Here is a 17,654-nt window from a genome sequence, read left to right on the forward strand (position 1 = left end):
TGAACCAGATCTTTCCAGGAAAGACCTTCAGCATCAGGTTCCTCGAGGTTGGATAAAGGCCCAAAGGCTGCATTCGCACAAGATGCTAAACCTATAACCTGGATTAGCAGATTATGGCTCACTGGACTGGTTTGTAAATTAATATATTGCACAAATGCACAGAATGAGTTCCAGGAACACGAAGATCAGGCTAAGGATGTCCTGCGAATGCAGTCCACTGGCTGCCTCAAGGCCTTATTATTCCTTTCCCAGGGCGACTTCTTGAACAAAGCTGGTTGGAAGAGCCTTAGGACAGCTGTCAAATAAAAAAGTTAATTGCTTTGTGCTTTGTGTGAGCCAAAAAGTTACATGATTCCAGAAGACAGGATGACCTACAAAGGCAACCAGCCATTAGCCTCCCTAGACTGGGCAGATGGGTTGTAAAACGGAGCCTTTTCTGTTGTTTAAAGATGCTTTAACATAGGAATGCAGCACACTCTATAAAAGTAGTAAAATTGCCCAAGCAAAATAGACTTAAATCTCTTTCGGATACAAAACTTTTAAAAAACGGAATGCCCCGTGTGGGGTAAAGATGCTTGTTTTAAGTGATATGTCTTTTATATCATAGGTTTGTTCAGTTTGTCTACTGCAGGGGTAGGCAACCTTGGCTCTTTTATGACTCGTGAACTTCAACTCCCAGAATTCCTGAGCCAGCCATGCTGAGGGGAAAGGGAGGTTTCCAAGCTGAGCCATGCTGGCTCAGGAATTCTGGGAGTTGAAGTCCACGAGTCATTGTGCTCCTGCCTGTAAATGTTCTTCCTAGAATATCCCGGGAACTTTTGCAGATCAAAATTGTATCTAGTGACTGAAGAGCATAGAGAATTATGATCATCCAGATTTAATACATATCATTATCTGCAAAGACGAGAAGATTCCTTTTGCCAAGGAAGGTACACACACATTAAAAGTCAGTGTATCAAAGTAGCAAATTAATTTATTTAGAAAGTTCTAGATGCATATTTCCCAGTAAAACAACATGATGAAAGAGAATTGAAAAGTACCAACTCTTTCAAATTTGAATAATAAATATCATTAGGGTGTTCTTCTGGAGTCATAAATACTGATTAAATCATTCTCAGATGGAAACAGTTGTCCAATGAATTGAGAGCTATCAAGGAATGCAAGGCTTGTATTCAGAAATGTGATTTTCACACAAAACACACAGGAAGCAAAGATTCTTAAGTCCGCCTGAGAATTCACTGTTTATAACTGGCCATTTTTATGAGGTTATTCCCTTTAGTAGTAAAAGATGAATGGATCTAAGGGGCTGCCATAAAGAAGAGGGGGTCAACCTATTTTCCAAAGTACCTGAAAGTGGGACAAGAAGCAGAGGATGGAAACTAATCAAGGAGAGAAGAAACCTAGAACTAGGGAAAAATTTCCGGACAGAACAATGGAATGACTTGCTCCAGAGGCTGTGGGTGCCCCATCACTGGAGGTTTTTAAGAAGAGATCGGGCCATTGCCTGCAATGGTATAGGGTTTCCTGCCTGTTAGACTAGAAGACCTCCGAGGTCCCTTCCAACTCAGTGGTTCTGAGATCATGTCTTGCCCGTTCCTTCTGAACCTTGGGGTGTATTCCATCGGGTCCTGGTGAACTCATCCAGGGTGGACAGGTGTACTTTTACCATTTTCTTGCCTATCTTAACTTGTAGTCCTAATCTGTCCTTTAGGGGTACTGCTTTTGATAGGTTGGATAAGGCATGCAAAAAACCGAGTTAAGCAGTTTGGCTTTCTCCCTGTTGCTTGTCACCTTCTCCCATTAATGGACCAATTGTTTCCTTGACTTTGTTTCTTCTATTTTATAGGTTGAAAGAAGTTTTTGTTATTTTTGACTCTTGTCGCAAGTCTTACTTCATTCTGAGCCTTAGCTTTCCTGACTTCGTCTTTGCAGAAAGTATAACCCTGTTCAGAGTAATCTGGTCCCTCTTGTGGGTAGGTGGAATTCCTGTAGGAACACTATGTGGACTATTTTCAATACTTTGTACATAAAGCTGCTTGGTTTAAGCTGAGTTGGACTCCAGTTATGCAGGTCCAATGAAGTTGGCAAAGTCTTGTGCTGTTATTTGGAAAAAATTTGAACCTGTTAAGAGACAGGCAAGGGAGTCTGCTGAGGTGGGAGAAGCAGGAAATCAGAGGCTTCCTCGCTCAGTAGCTCCTCAGCTGGCCTCAAGGAATCATCTACAGCAGGGGTCCCCAATCCTGCTGCCATGGACTGGGGCCCACTGTAACAGGGCCTGTTAGGAACCAGGCCGCGCAAGGGGCCGGCAAGCAAGCGAAGCTTCATCTGCAGATCTAGGTTGCGCCCCAAATATCCCCCCCACCAACCTGCAGATCAGGTTGAGGACCACCGATCTACAGTGACCTTTTGGCATTACTATGTTGCAACATCCCAAGCCAGTTTTTTCTCCTGATTTTGAGAAACTTAATAAAAAGTCCTTTGACACAGGTGGGTGTTTGCCAAGCTGGCAGTTTACGAGGCTCTTCTGCACTCAACAGAGGCAGACAGAAGTTCTAGAAGCAAAATGAAATACTCTTGTGAGGAAGCGGCATTTGCCACTTGGGATTACAAATGCAAGATGCAAATTGAAAAAAATAAATTGACTACTGAATAAGTTTCGCGAGGACAAACCTGAAAGCCAGCAGGCTGCTCCTGCCCTTCCCGCCTCTGCTTGGCTATTCTGCTGCAATGTTACAGGTAACGGGAATCCAAGTTGCCCTGGGCTACAAGCCTGGATAGCACGAGGCTCCTCACCCTCACACACGAATGTGAAAAGCAGCACTAACTGGGCATGAAGCCAAGAACAGGAAGCGGCCTACTGACCCTGCCCTGGGCCTGCATGCTTCCCCGTGGTCTCCTGCTTCTCATGCTGGAGTGCTTCTGAGCGTGAGACCACGGGGAAGGATGTGCCTCTTCAAAGGTGATGCTTTGAATGTCTGGTCTCTCTGGCTGGTCAAGGGAAGTAGAAGCCAGCAAGTGAATTCTAGTCCTCTGTGTTCTTTCTCTGTCTGCCATCAAGATTCTTCCATCATGACTGATTTAAATGACTCTCTCACGTGCATGAACATACCTACACATCCTGATAGAGTTTCCCTCCAATACTCTAATTACTTACACAATTGTCAAATATTGATTTGTAACAATCCTTTCTTTAAATAAAGTTTGAGGTAATGAGACTCCTTAACTCCAAGAGGAACTGAAATGGACCAGAAAGCCTGACGTTTATAAATTACTGGGCAGAGACAGAAATCCAAGCAAAATAAAAAAACATGCCAGCTGACAGACGGTTGGTTGCAGCTACAAACTGGCACACGTGTGACAATAATCCCACTGAACACAGCAAGAGTTGCTTTCTTAGAAGGAGGCTGGTAAGTGATCCAGGTTTGGGGAAGAGGATTAGCTGTCTATTTGCCTGTCTCCCAGAGAAAATGTCGTGGCGATATTGAATGAAAGGTCCGGCATTCTCATGTTACTGAACGTTCTTGGTAATATTGCTATTATTGCTCTGGGGATCAAGGGAGCCGTTTCACCCTCCTTGCCACTTAAAAGTCTTTCCTTCTCCCATTAAGCAAATTATACGCTCTCAGTCCTTAGCAGAGAGTTTTCAGGAAGAGGTTTTCTCCTACTGCAATTCTGGGGGGTTCTGTTTTGTTTTAGTTGGCTCCATTATACAGCAGGTAAAAATCTCATCCTAAATGCATGAAAAAACAAGGCAGCTACACAGCCCTTTTACTTCACCAGAGGTACACAGCATGTCCTATTTGTTTTAAAGTTTTATTTGGCCAAAGCACATACACAATTATTATCAGGGGCTCAACTGAGGCCTTGTAGTTCTTCTGCCCCACTGGAAGGGGTTCAACCCAAATTTCTAAGGGCTTTATTCCAAACAGCTCCGTGTTTCTTAATATAGTATTAAAAAATCAGAAGGAGTGTCGTTTTCATAAAAACATATGCCTTTTAATAAAATGTATAAATGTAAACCTTCTGCCAGATTCCTTCTGACTTTTCTTTTGCCCCAGTAGGCGTTATAGGCCTCTTCTGCTACAAAGTCTTTAACATAATAGAGAGAAGGTTGATCAAAGCTGAAAAGCTGCAAGGATTTACATTCCTGTCTATGGGTAGAAGTAACCTTTCTTTTTGGACAGCCTGGGCTCTCTCCTCTTTGTAAACCATGATGCATCAATATGGGCTCTGCAAAAATTGTGGTCCTGCCGTTTTTCTAGGAAAGTTTTTTTTAATGCTCAGCCGTGACCGAGCAAGTAACATGCCCATGATCTGAAAGACCAGTGGGTCAATGTGGAATGTTTCTCATAGTAGCCAAGTCTTCTTTAGGCCAGCAGGGGACGTGCCACACATAGCTGTCCCTAAACTCCGAAGAAGAATGCTCATCTGAAGTAGCTCCCGTGGCCTCCCTAAAGCCGTTTTTGAAGGCGGATACAATACCCAACCCCTGACACTCCCAAGAGCTGAGACTGTGCCTTGTGAAGAAGTCCCTGGCAATCTAGGAAGAACTCCTAAACAATGTTCTTTGGGGAACGTTTAAAATAAGCAAGCTGTAAAGCTTAGCTCAGTAGGGCAGGCCCGTTCTTTCACCTTCTTCCTCCAATCAGCATTCAACAGATTTCCCCAAAATGACATGTGTTTGCAAGGTGGCTGAAACTGGGACTTACTTCAAATCATACAGAAGAGGCGAACAGAAATACAGCACCAGCAAATTAACAACTTATGCCATTCCTGTATGTTAATTAATACCACACACACAAACACACACATATATACACCAAGAGAGTGTCTGTTATAGGAGAACTCCACATTTTTACCATTCTATGGAAGATTGCTGCAGATTAAAGCAACCTTCCTTTAGCAAAACATCCCACTGACATAACAAGGAAGAACAGCAGAATTTTTTTTTTTTTTTAAAAAATGACAAATCGTTTGATAGTTGGCTGACAAAAAACATATACCCCCTGGATTAAAATTTCCTTTAAATAGCACATTTCCTATCCCTGAACCAAGAGCATCCTCCTCCAAAATCACAGTTGTCTGGAAATAACACAATTATTTGGAATTCTCTTATGCAATAGTAGTAATACCCACCACAAAAATGCAAAGGCATTGGCCCTTCAGCAAGGGCGACCTTACCTGGAATCTGGGTATTTGGTCAAAGTTGCTAGGCTGCTGGTGTACATGTGACCTCCTACATCAATATGCACCGGGGCATTGGATTTGGTGAGCTGGGCAGGGAGAGGAATTCCTTGAGCAGCAATGGGAGAAACTGGGGACCGTGTCAGAGAGAGCCGGGACATCGCTCTGCCTTCCTCCTAGAAACCTCAGACAGAAAAGAACAATTTCCTCTTAAATGCAGTTGTGCGCTACCTTGATTCCAGCGTGATCACAGATCTAATAAGATCTCTTTTGCATCTGCCTGATCACATATTCAGCTAACAAATTATTGCCACCTCCATAATTAAGTGTATTTGCATCATAGTCTTCAAAGGACCAGCGGCAAAGAAAAAGATGCTTATTAGCAATAAGAAATCAAGGGGAAAAAAATCTTTTTCAAGGTGTCAGCCTCAAGGGGCATAAAACAAACTGCAAAATTCTAATTAAAGGTCGCAGGCTTATGTGTTAGATGTGAAATATCCCCTGACAAACGAATAACCAATTTGTGAATTGGGATTCAGGGGTTTTTGCAAGTTTGTCTCAGTAACAAGACACCTCTAAATTAGTGACTTCCTCAGTACCTCAGGCGTTTCATTTAGACATGTAGTAAAATTCACATCAAACTTGGAACTATTTTTGTTGCTTTTTAAACAACTAACCACACAAGAAAATAGATACGGTAGCTATTTGTTATATTCGGGACAATGTATCCAGAAGAGAGAATGGAAGGGCAGGCAAAACTAAAGGTTTAATCAATTATCACTGCCCTGCAATGTCTTTTCTGTGTATAATTTCCAATTATCCAGTGCCCTCACTTTAAAACACACACGTGCACCAATCCTCTTACATTCAATATTGAAAGGTGCTGTCCCCCCCCCCCATGTGAAAGTTACAGATACAGGTGGATTTTTAAATGAAATGCATGAATTACCATTTTACTCAAATGCCATGGAATTCTGATCTATGCAAAAATATAGGGACTTTGTCAATGTTCACTTTTTAATATTTGACTTAGGGAGCTCTATCCGTTATTTTCATTGGCATTGATGTAGGTAGCCAGCAGAAAATCTTGCAAAAAACAGAGCAGACCTAGTACTTCTAAACTCTCCTTCATGTATTAAAGGAAAATATGCCAAAAATTAAACAATTATGAAATGTTTAATTGTATGCAATGTTTTGAGTACAATTTAATGTTGTCATATTTTATGACTCTGTTCAGCCAAGAGTTGGCAAGTATCTCGTATGTGGAATTTCACAGAACGTTTTGTTTTCTTAAAAGATTAAGCTGGTCTCCTTTCTCAGAACCTTCATATTTCCTTTGAAATAGCATCCCAGGGGTTCACTTGGGCAACATCATTCCCACCATATAATAGGCAACAACTGGAAGCACTTCCCCTAATATGGACAGTACCATTTTTGGACTTTGGGAGCAAATGTAGCAACATGGTGGGCAAAAAGTCCTTCCTGTGGAGTCTGCCTTGGCATCACCTCAGACTAGATCTCTACCATTTGCTCTTAGTACGAAAACCAGCCCTGGGCAGAATCCAAACCAACCAAAGCCTCAGCTAGTTAACAGGAAACTCTTGATAACACAGACTTCATGAGTTTTCTAAGGGAGTGGATCTTCCTTTTCTTCAAGGAATATTTCATGTGGCAACTCAAACCACTTGGTTTTATAAATGCACATGCTATATCTGTTACACCTACCCAAATCTCACTGTCTGCTGGTGTCAAATTCTAATTGCAAATGCACCCCCTCTGCAAGGACTGACACCTAGTCTTTTCCCAACAGCCACATCTTTGTGTGTGCATGCTCTTTCCTGAGGCTTAAATCCAAAATGCCACAGGCCCAACCAACCTCATGTAGAATGACTCAATTCCAAAGCCCAAGGAAAGATATTTTTTGCTTAAAAAGTCCAGTCAGTTGAAGCTCACCATTTCTTTAATAAAAGAAACCTTTCCCCCTTCGTTGTGTTTTTGGAATGAAATTTCAGAACAAGGAGGCCTCTTGAAAGAAGAGTTTTATCTTGAAATATATATGTCTGCTGACCCATCACCCTACCCAGCCCACGAGCAGGTGGTACGTTAACAGTGCAGGAGAACCCTCCCTGACACCCATTTGGAAGGCAGATCTTGGCTATGCTTCCTTGGAAACAAGTTTTCATATTATCACAGGTTATATGCTAAATAGCAAACCTTACAGAAGATTGTTTACTTGAAAGTAAATCCATACTGTCCAGTAGGGCTTACTTTGGAGCAATTTTGCACTGAGCTGCAGTATTATTTTTTCTTTCAAGAAATAGCCAGAAAAATATATTATTCCCTAGCAGGACTTCCTAAAATCCATCTTGTGAATTCTTTCTGTCTCTCACAGCAGGAGAAAAGAAAAGACAAGCAAAGGGGAGTCTATAAAACTTAACGAATATGATTCTAAAACTAGGACCCAAATTTAAAAAGAAAGATGGATGTTGACCCTTCTGTTATCACAGAAGATGACATTACGCTTTAAATGATAGACATGCAATTTATTATATCATGTCCTTAAAATGGCATACTACTCAAGCATTACCTATTATTATGCATTCAATTAATTCTTAATATAACAACTCAAGAAATCCAGTTAGGAGAACATTAAGAATTGTGAGGGGTACACACACCAAGTTTCAAATAATCTTTGTAAACAATCTGACCTTGGAGAAGAAATTGTGTCCACCTGCTGAAGGCACAGTGTATTGTTTCTGCCCACATCAATCAGGCCCAAAATAATATGCAAACTCTGGACGCCACCTTTCCATTAAGGTGGGAAGATTCTCAAATGGATCCTGCCCCAAACCAGGAGGCTTGATATGTGCATCTGGCATGGCTCACTGCAATCTTTCACTCCTTCCCTCCCTGCTTCCCTATGCTAAGTGCCAAAGCACTGCTTGTAAAATCTATTTGCCCGTGAAAAGTGAAATAAGCGCCATCCCATGCTCATTTACACACAAAATGATTTTGTGTCCCATTGAGCTCACAGTTGTTCAGCTCTCTAGGGGTGATTAAACTAGCTAGGCTGCTACAGCTTGAGATGAGTTTACCAGAATTGTTTCTCCACATAGCTGCTTCTCTGGGACACTTTCATTTTATCCATAAAAGGTAACAGAAGGCAGTTGTGCAAGCTCCATTCACCTCTGTGCCCATGGCAATCGCCCTGAGGGGAAAGAAGTGGGGAGGAAAGGCCGCAGAAATTTCCAGGTTATTGTCTGCCTGACTCTTTGCCTGGCCCACTCCAGCAAGCCCACTGTTCTTCAATAGATAGAATTTCAGACTGAATTCCTACTTTTAGAAAAAGACTTCAAGAGTGCAAAGGAAGTTGGGTTGGGTGAAGTTTTCTCCCATATGCTCACACAGGAGCCATTGTGGGGAGGGCAGAACTGGAATCCCCCCCCCCTGAAAGGTAAACCAGAGAAAGAGCCGCAAAGGGGGCAGAAAGAGAAGCAGCTGCAAACGGGGCAGGGGACCAAACCAATAACTGAAACTGCAGCACGGAGCCCTGCCAAAGGAGGAACAAAGTTGAAACCGAGGCATTCCCGTCTTGCAGGCTACAGATGGGAAGCCAGGCTAATTAAGGATATAAAAAGGCTTCTGTTTCCACAGTTTATGGTCGCCTGGATGAACAACAACAATTGAATCCAGCGCTGTTAATTTACTCGTGCAATTTAATTCCTTCGCGCCCATTTAAGACGCGAAATGAATTCTGCGCAAACCCCCGCGCTGCAGACCCCTCGCCTCGCGACCCCAACCGGCCACCCGCCTCGGCCGCCTGTCCTTCTGCCCCCGGACCCCCGACCAGGCCTCCCGGGGCACCGCGGCGGCCGGAATCCGGAGGGAGAAAGGCGGCTTCTGCTCGCCGCCCGGAGGCCTCCGGTATCCGATGGAGGCAGAGGGCCAAGGGGGGGGGTCCCGGTGGGCTTCTGCCTCGACCGGCGCCGCTCTCCCCACACAGCTCTTCCCCTCAGAAAGTTTCTCGGCGCGCCGAACTTCCCGCCATCCTGCCCGGGTCAGCCTCGTCAGGACGGGAGCGAAGCACCGGCCGCCCAGCCCGGAGCCACCGCGGCGCCCCGAAGGCTCCCCCCCGCAGGAAAAGCCCAACATGGCGCCTTGACGAGCTGCCGGCACGGACGGAGCGGGGAGGGCGGAGGAGCGCGCCCCATCGCCCGCCCGGCGGCCCCGCTCCTGCCCGGCGGCCGCCTCCTCCCATTGTCATCCCTGCCGGCCCTGCGCGCGGGTCTCGCCAGCCTCCCGCCGGCCCGCCCCCGCCCGTACCAGGCACGGCTGCCCGCCCGCCTGGCCTGTCGGGACTGGGGGCCGGCCGGAGCCAGGTCCCCCCGGGCGGCGGCGGCGGCGGGGCTGCGGCCGAGCCGGGCATCGCGCTCCTCGCACGGCGGTGGCGGCTTTTGCCCCTTCCGAGAAACCGGCTCCGGGGGACGCGGGGGCGCGCGCTCCCCCCCCCCAGCGGAGCCGCGGCGCGCCCGAGTCGGGAGGCGGCGGTGCTCCGCGGCCCCCTCCCCGGCGGGCAGTTCCCCCGGGGTCCCGATCCCGCCGGGCGCGCAAGGCGCACGTCCCCCGACACGCCGGCTAGGATCGGCGCGCGCGCGCGCAGACACGCCGGAAGAGCCGCGGCCGGCTGGGTGGCTCGCCTCACCTTGTGCGCCGCAGAACGGGCGAGCCGGCGATGCGCGCCCCGCCTCCCCGCCCTGGCTGCGGGCTGTCCGCGGCGCTGCTCCGCTCGGCCGGCGGCCCGGAGAGGCAAGATCCGGGCGCTGGCCTACCTTTTGTCCCCCGCCGCCGCCGCCGCCGCCCGCTGGCTGCGAGTGCTCTGCCAGCCGGCTGCCCCCTGCGCGCCTCCTTTCTGTTTGTTTTGTCTCTGGGTCTGCGGAGGGAGGGCGGGGAGGCAGGGAGGGAGGGAGGGAAAGCCGAACGGATCGCAGGCGAGGCGGCCGCCTCCTCGCTCGCCAAGCGCCGCGGGGAGGGAGAGCGCCAGGCGGGCGGGCAGCAGCAGCCGCCGCGGCAGAGGCCGACACTCGCTCCTGGCTGCGCCGCCTCCGAGCGCCCCCCGCCTCGGGAAACCGGAGCATCCCCGCCCCCCCCCCGGGGTGGCCGGGCTGCGGCCCCCGGAGGAGGAGCGAGGCGCCCGCCGCTCTCCCCCCGCGGCACTTACTTTCCGTGCCCGCTAACGGTCCGGGCGCCTCCGCTGCTCGATGGCGGGCTGAGCGGCGTCAGGCTACGGCGGCCACGTCCCTCCGGCGACGGGGGGGCGGGAAGGCGGCTGGGCTGATTCGAGCCATCGCCCTCTGGCCCGCCGCGCCGGGTCCTCGCGCAGCTGCAGCCGGCATCGGCGTCCGGCTCCCGTGCAAGGAAGGCGGGCGCGGCCGGCTCCTCTCCCGGCGAGGCGCGCAGGGCGGCGCGGCAGGGGCACTTGTTGATGAAGCGGAGCAAGTTTGGCGCGGCGCTCCGACGCGCGCTCGGCCGGCTCCCCCTCGCCCCGCGCGCCTGGCCCGCCTCTCCGCCCGCCCCCCCCGTGCGCCGCGGGCCCTGGCTCGGCTCGGCTCGGCTGACGTGCGCGGCCGGGCCCCGCGATTGGAGGGAAGCGCCGGCCGCCGCGGGGCAGAGGCGCCGTTTCCGAGACGGGTTCGGCGAATGCGGCTGCCGGGGGCCCTGCCCGGCCCGCCTCGGCTTGCCCGGCCTGTCCCCGCGCCCCCGGCTCTGCCGCAGCGCGGCTGGCGAGCGCCGCCTCGGGGGTCGTCCGGCCGCCTCTCCCAGGCTGGGGCGCCGGCCCGTCGGCCCTGCCTCGCCCCGAGCGCTGGCTGAGACTGCGGGGCTCGCTCTCCCCGCCCCGTCTCCTGCCCCGCCAGCTGCTCCTCCGTGCCCGGCAGGCTGCTCGGCGAGGCCCCGTCCTCGCCCTCCTTCTGCGGGCCCCGAGCGGCTCGGGAGGAGTCCGCCTTTCGCCCCTTGGAACTCTTGGCCGCGCGGGGGCATCTTAGACCCAGACCGCTTTCTCCTTGGAGGAGCCTTAGTCGTATCCTAAGCTCTTCCTTTCCGCTTCAGTATGTGAAGATGCACCCTGAAAATAAACATTGCGCCGAAATGAACGCTGTGTTGCCACTATTGCAACGTGCGTGGGTTAGGGAAGGATGTAACGCGAGCACCGGCCTTTCTCCCGGTTCTGGTGCAGTTAGGACGTGGAGCAGAAGCACGAAACACGATGAGCTGAGCAGAACTTTCTGCACTCGGCTAGTTCGATCACAAAGGCTTGCCCGATATTGTTGTGGTTTGCTGCTATATATCTGATCCATACGTTCTTCTTTTAACGTGGGTACTTTAAGTCAATCAGAATAGAGCTGGAAGGGACCTTGGAGGTCTTCTAGTCCAGCCCCCTGCTCCAGCAGGAGGCCCTAGCCTAGCCCATTTCAGACAAGTGGCTGCCCTGTCTTCTTAAAAACCTCTACCACTTCTGAAGGCAACCTGTCTTGCGGGTTATGTATATATCGTTGGTTTAAAATCTATGTAGAAAATCATCAACATTAAGATAAAGCCCTGATAAAGAGGTTTGTTCTCAGAGGAACGCAAGCATTATTAAATTACACCTTACAACCCTTTTAAACCACAAAATTTGGGGCAGTGTCAAGGTAAGTTTGCAGCTGTAGTGCCTACTATTGACAGAGAGGAGAAATGGCAGAAAAGCTTTGCAATTCTTTGATGGCCATTGTTGCAAAGGCCCAATTCGCCCAGACCGCAGAGGTAGGCAGCTTTGGCTCTTTTATGACTCATGGACTCCCAGAATTCCTGAGCCAGCATAGAATTCTGGGAGTTGAAGTCCATGAGTCATACAAGAGCCAAGGTTGCCTACCCCTGGCCCAGAGGGTTAAGAAAAACCAGGGTCTTTCCTAACATTCATGACAAAAAAGAAAGGCCTTTACGGTTGGACTCCCTTAGTCTTCCTGACGTTTGGTCGAGCCTGCAGAAGGTCCCAAAAGTAGACAAAGCCTTGAACCGTTTCTTAAGAAGTAAAGCAGAAACTTTCCCCCCCCCCCCAGGGGAGTTTATTTATTTATTTCCCAAGCACAAGCTGCAGGAGAAGAGGGAAATTTTCTCATTAAAGTTACATCCCTGCAGTTAGTTCAATTACTTGATATATGCAGAAGATGTTGTAAATTTAAAGATTTAAATAGCTTACAAAGATGCCAGAGGCTCCATCAGTTAATTTCCTTAATTTATGGATTTTTTTTTTAGCTCAGCTTCTGAAGTGGGAGGGAAAAGAAAAAGAGAAGACAAAGAGAAGTAGGTCATTGGATAGAGATATATCCGGGTCAGGATTCCCTGCTTGTTTTTACTGCATCCATCAGAACAACTTGAGATTTTGGGGCACTCTTTGCCATCCCAGACTGCAAGCAAGGGGAGCTTCCGGATACAGTTCTGGGGAAGGTCTGGATCTGCAGAAGATCCTATTTGTAAATGCCTCAGTGGGACAAAACTCCTTTAGTGGTGCGTGGTCCAGGAGATCAATCAGAATAGAGCTGGAAGGAACCTTGGAGGTCTTCTAATCCAACCCCCTGGTTAAGCAGGAGACCCTACTCCATTTCAGACAAGTGGCTGTCCGTTCTCCTCTTAAAAACCTCCATATAGGGACTCCTGCTTGAGCAGGGGGCTGGACTAGAAGACCTCCAAGGTCTCTAGTTTGCAGCTGAATATTGCAAAGTGAAACGCCTTCTCTGTAGTATGAACTTCCTGATGCCCTTCAGGAATTTGGCGCTAACAATTTAGCTCCATTAACTCAAACCTGAATGGCCAAATGGCAAGGTATTGGGCGAGTTGTAGTCCAGGTAATCTGGAAGTCATAATCCCTTTCCGTAATCCCATTTCTCTCACCAAGACAGTAGGAACGAAACAAGCCATCGGAACCTTCTGCCTAATTAGACTTTGAACTGAGTAGAGTAAAATAGGTTGGGTTTTTTAAAAATCATAGCTTGTTTTAAATGTTTACGAGATAGAAAAGGTGGTCTGTTTATCTGAATCAGCTGGATGCATATTGAAAGCAGCAAAAATGTTCAGACGTAATGCATGTTTTCTGTTTTACAGACCTCTATTATGCTGGGATTCTTTCTTCTTTCTGTTGTTTTCGGATCCTGCATGTCAGTACGATGAATATATACATATGAATTAATACTTAAAAGACATAATGCCAACTAAACAATATCATGGAAAAACATTGCAGTATGATTAAGTATTGGTGTTTTCAGTCTAACATTTCTTTTCCCACTAGATGAAGTTTCTAAGATTCTCAAGGTACATGTCAAGGACAGGTTTATAAATGGATTTTTATTTATTCACAACTTGAAGACTAATTGCTTCTTTTTGCCTGAAGGCCAGGAGATGGGTTTTAATATGACACTTCAAAAGTATTCATAGAGCCACTGAGATACTGAAGTGTCATTGTTTTAGGAAAGAAATCTCAGGATGGTACTTGTGACCCTGAAAATAACATCTTTCACCACTACTATAGGATTTTTCCCCGAGTTTCAGTTAAAAGCTCAACTATTTAAAACCATACAAAGGAAACTGCCGCTCTATAGTGTTGAAGCCAAGAAGGCCAAAAAATTAAAATATAGTTACTCAACTTCAGCATACAGCTCCTATGTCCTTAAAAACTTCATCCAGATTCATGATACAAAATTACTGTGGAAATAAAATATTACTGATGAGGATATTAGGGCAGAACAAAATTTACACAAGAGGGGCATACAGAAAAATGTATGTATATTTGTATGCAGAAGGCCAAGCTGTTTGCTGAAAACAATGTTTTTAAAATATACTGTATGCAATATATATTGCATAAGATGCAATGAGGAGCATGGATTTAAAATTAACATATTTAAGACAAGGTACTTGTGATTGACTGGGAAAATTGAAGGAATTGCAAGTTATATATAAATGGTGAAAAATCTAAGCAAGTACCGGTAGATGAATTTGTGTACCTCGGTAGAGCATATAGTAAATATGGGAGAAACGAATGAAGACGATTAATAAAAGTATAAATGCTGGTAGAAAGGTAATATATAATATGTAGTGGTTGTGAAGAATGAGCATTTGTTGAAATAAGCAAAATGTTTTGTCTAAGATTCCTTCTCTTTTATTATATGGAAATGAGAGCAGAATACAGCGGCAAGACGATTAAGAAAGGAAGATGGTAAATCAAGAAGATTGAAGCAAGCAGGAATGGCTGATGAATAAATGTGGATTGAATACAAAAGTGAATGAGCATTAAGAAAACTAAATACTGAGGCTGTTTGATCTCATAGTGAATAAAAAGTGAATTACAAATGTGTGGAAAAAGTAAAGGGGGTTTTAGAAAGGGGAAGACCAGACAAACTTTGACTGAATAGCGTTTAGGAGAACCTCAGAAAGAAAGAGCTACACAGTTATGTGAGTATGTGGTGGAAGTTAGCATGGCTTTGTAAGGATGGAAAAGAATGGAGAGACACAAAGCGTGCCCATTTAGCAATTGCCTCGTGAAGCTGTTTGTGTGTGGCTCACAGCTAGAAATACCGGCTCGTGAGCTTACAGTATTTGACACTGCTTATCTGATTAACTTTGCAGATGGGTGAGATATCAAATTTAAGAATAAGGGTCACAGAAGTTCTCATTAGTTTAGCTTCTCCAGCGTTCCCAACAAACTCTTCTGCTGGAATTGGAATTTTCAATGTGGTGTGTGCAACTGACATTTTCCAGATAGGTGAGTCTGAAGTCCTCCAGATGTGCACATCTGGGGAGAGCCAGGTTGAAAAAGGCTAGATTCCAATTGCCACTTGTGGCAATAGCTCCTCTACTACTGCTCTGTAATCCACAGGCCTTGCACTGAATGGGAAGTTTGCTTGAACACTGCCTTAATCAAATTAGAGTTGTGATAATTAAAATCATCTCTGTTTATATACAGAGATAGATATATAGATATATACAGATACGCATTCAAAGACAAAATACTCCTATAGTTGCAATCCAAATAGCGGCAAATATGGAGGGTGTGATCTAGTCCTTTATTTGCTAGAGACACTGAGGTTCTCAAGGGATTCTCACAAGCCTACAAAGTTTTCTGGCAGAACAGGCACCTCCTTGGGATGCTGACACACGATGTGTGAAATCCTCTGCAGCCAGATGCCAGTTCCCAGTTGAAGGAGGTTGCAAGTTGTGCTTCCTATTGCAATAGTTTCAGAAGGATTTAAAAACGAAAAAAAAAAGGGGGGGGAAGCAAAACCCTATAAGTCTAATTTTCAGGGAGCGATTTTGACTGAAAAATATCACCTTTCAGACATCATTGTAATGATTCAATCTGTCTGTTAGTTTATTACAACCAATAGTTGGATTTCTTGCTGATACAGATAAGATGTATCTGTACTTCCCCTGCTGCCAAAAGTACCCCATAGTAATCATAAAATAAGAAGTAGCTTTTATTCCAGATGGGTAAATTGTGGAGGTAAAGTTCTTGTTACTTGCATCAAATTCTGATCGTAGTAGACTCAAAATCCAGACAGTTGGATTTTGCTTCAGTTTCTTCCTAAAATGAACATGTCAAAGAATTGATGCCTTGCACGTCAAACCATGTATGCCTTTCCCGGACATTGTAGAGTAAATCAAAGGCCTGAAACAGGGAGGTCTTGCATTCTAGTCCTACACGAAGCCAGATGGGTAACCCTGGGCCAGCCACTCTCTCTCAGCCCCAGGAAAGAGATAATGGCAAACCACTTCTAAAAATCTTCCCATGAAAACTGCAGGAGCTAGACCAGACAATGGTCTGGAGTCAAAAACTGACTCGAAGACACAAAAATTAAAAAAGATAAAAGATTGCCGTGGGCATTTGCTTTATCTTTTGGGCAGCCTTAGAGTGAAATGTTTTTGTGGTCTCTCTCTCTCTCTCTCTCTCTCTCTCTCTCTGTGTGTGTATGATGACATTTCACACACATTCAGCTTGAGAGGATGAAGAAACGCCTCCTGCTAAGCCAAAGACCCTCTTCTACCTTCTCTTCCTCCGCAATGGGAAGGACCTGGGAAATCCGTATTTCTCTGGCAGGCGGGCGCTCTCTTTTTTCTCTGGCTGATGCAGCCTTCACTCACAATCACAGCAGGGACCAGTTGATCTTCATTTGTGATTATTTTCAATTCCCTCATCCTGGAATAGACAGGAAAGCAGGTCTTCAAGGCAACTTGTTGGTACCAGTTAGCTGTACGTACTTATGATAGAGTTGAGTCTTCTGGATGTCATTCTCTCAAATGACATTCCCAGTCATGTTGATGGGGATCTAAAAATAGGCCACGGCCAGAATGAGCAGGAAGAGAAGCACAGGAAGGAAGGAAGGAAGGGAGGGAGGGAGGGAGGGAGGGAGGGAGGGAGGGAGGGAGATGGAAAAAAGAAGAAAACATCAGCAGCTTCCAATTAACTGTCTCCTTAAGAGCATCCAGTAAATCCCAAAGGGCTGCAAAGAATTGCTCATTCCAGTCTGCATTGGGATAATTTAATATTTTAATAGTGATTTTTATAAACATTTAAAAATACAAAGATAAAAGTTAATACAAATTAAAAAAATATAAAATGTTAAAAGAAAAAATGAAATATTCAAAGAAAAAGAAAAGAAAAAAATAAAGAAAAAAATATATATAAAGAAATGCTTTCCCCCTTCATCATGGCAGGTCACTTACCTCCTTCTTTAATATTTCAACCAAAGATCTCTTTCCCAGGTTTCATTTCTTACCTATGAATAAATCATAAAGCCTTGCCATTCAGTCTTAATAAGCAAAAGTCCATTAAGAGTTACCAGAAATAACAACATATATATTTTAGCCTTAATCAAATTAATCAGCTATGGAAGCAACACATTGATTGCCAGAAAAATCTAAAACTCCTGGTGAAAATACTTCCAGTTGACCAAATTAAGTTGCACAAAGCCAACTTTTGATGTTCAGGAACTTTTTACACCTCAAAAACTTGCAGGTCCTCAAGTCCACTTATTGGAGTTTTGTTTTTGTTTCTGTGGATCAAGCCGTGGTTTGTAATTCGGACTCAATCCAGATGAAAGTTTAACCTCTTCTTAGCATTAACTCCTTGACTATATTTGAAGAGAAAGTTTCATTTCTAGCCAGGTAAACTGCAAGTGAGCCTGAAGGCTGTCAGGATTGTACTGCAAGTGCTGCAGCCAGTTTCCTTAACGGCTTTCTTTGTACAATAGGAGTGAGAAGCTAAAGAGAAAATATTTTCATTCTTTGTACACAGGTTTGCAACTCCTGTACTGCATGTTTTAAATCTTCCAAACACAGACAATGTATCTGCTGACCTCTTGTGGCCATCGGTGGGGAAGAAAGATTTCATGACTCAATCAAAGCAACTTCTTTGTGTAGTTTTTTTTTTGTAGGTCAAACATTTG

The 17,654-nt window shown here is 46.1% G+C and overlaps 1 protein-coding gene across 10 annotated transcripts in view; it reads right to left on the reverse strand.

Moving 5' to 3' along the window:
• KCTD15 (potassium channel tetramerization domain containing 15) overlaps positions 1-10,737 on the reverse strand; it is a 46,488-nt gene extending 35,751 nt beyond the window's left edge. For 2 of the 10 annotated variants that reach the window (XM_039353700.1, XM_039353690.1), the window contains exons 1-2: positions 10,403-10,737; positions 5,182-5,368 (exon numbers count right to left, since the gene is read on the reverse strand). In XM_039353700.1, the coding sequence (XP_039209634.1) occupies positions 5,182-5,345 (164 nt within the window). In that variant the 5' untranslated portion in view covers positions 5,346-5,368; positions 10,403-10,737. Of the gene's footprint in view, positions 1-5,181; positions 5,369-8,279; positions 9,433-9,507; positions 9,615-9,886; positions 10,146-10,402 lie in introns of those variants that run through there. The other 8 variants (XM_039353692.1, XM_039353699.1, XM_039353694.1 and 5 more) reach the window with 8 other exon arrangements.
• Positions 10,738-17,654: the final 6,917 nt, after the last annotated feature.

Source organism: Crotalus tigris, unplaced genomic scaffold, assembly GCF_016545835.1.
Source record: "Crotalus tigris isolate CLP2741 ecotype Arizona unplaced genomic scaffold, ASM1654583v1 scf7180000018525.42219311030:4301911, whole genome shotgun sequence".
Lineage (NCBI taxonomy): Eukaryota > Metazoa > Chordata > Lepidosauria > Squamata > Viperidae > Crotalus > Crotalus tigris.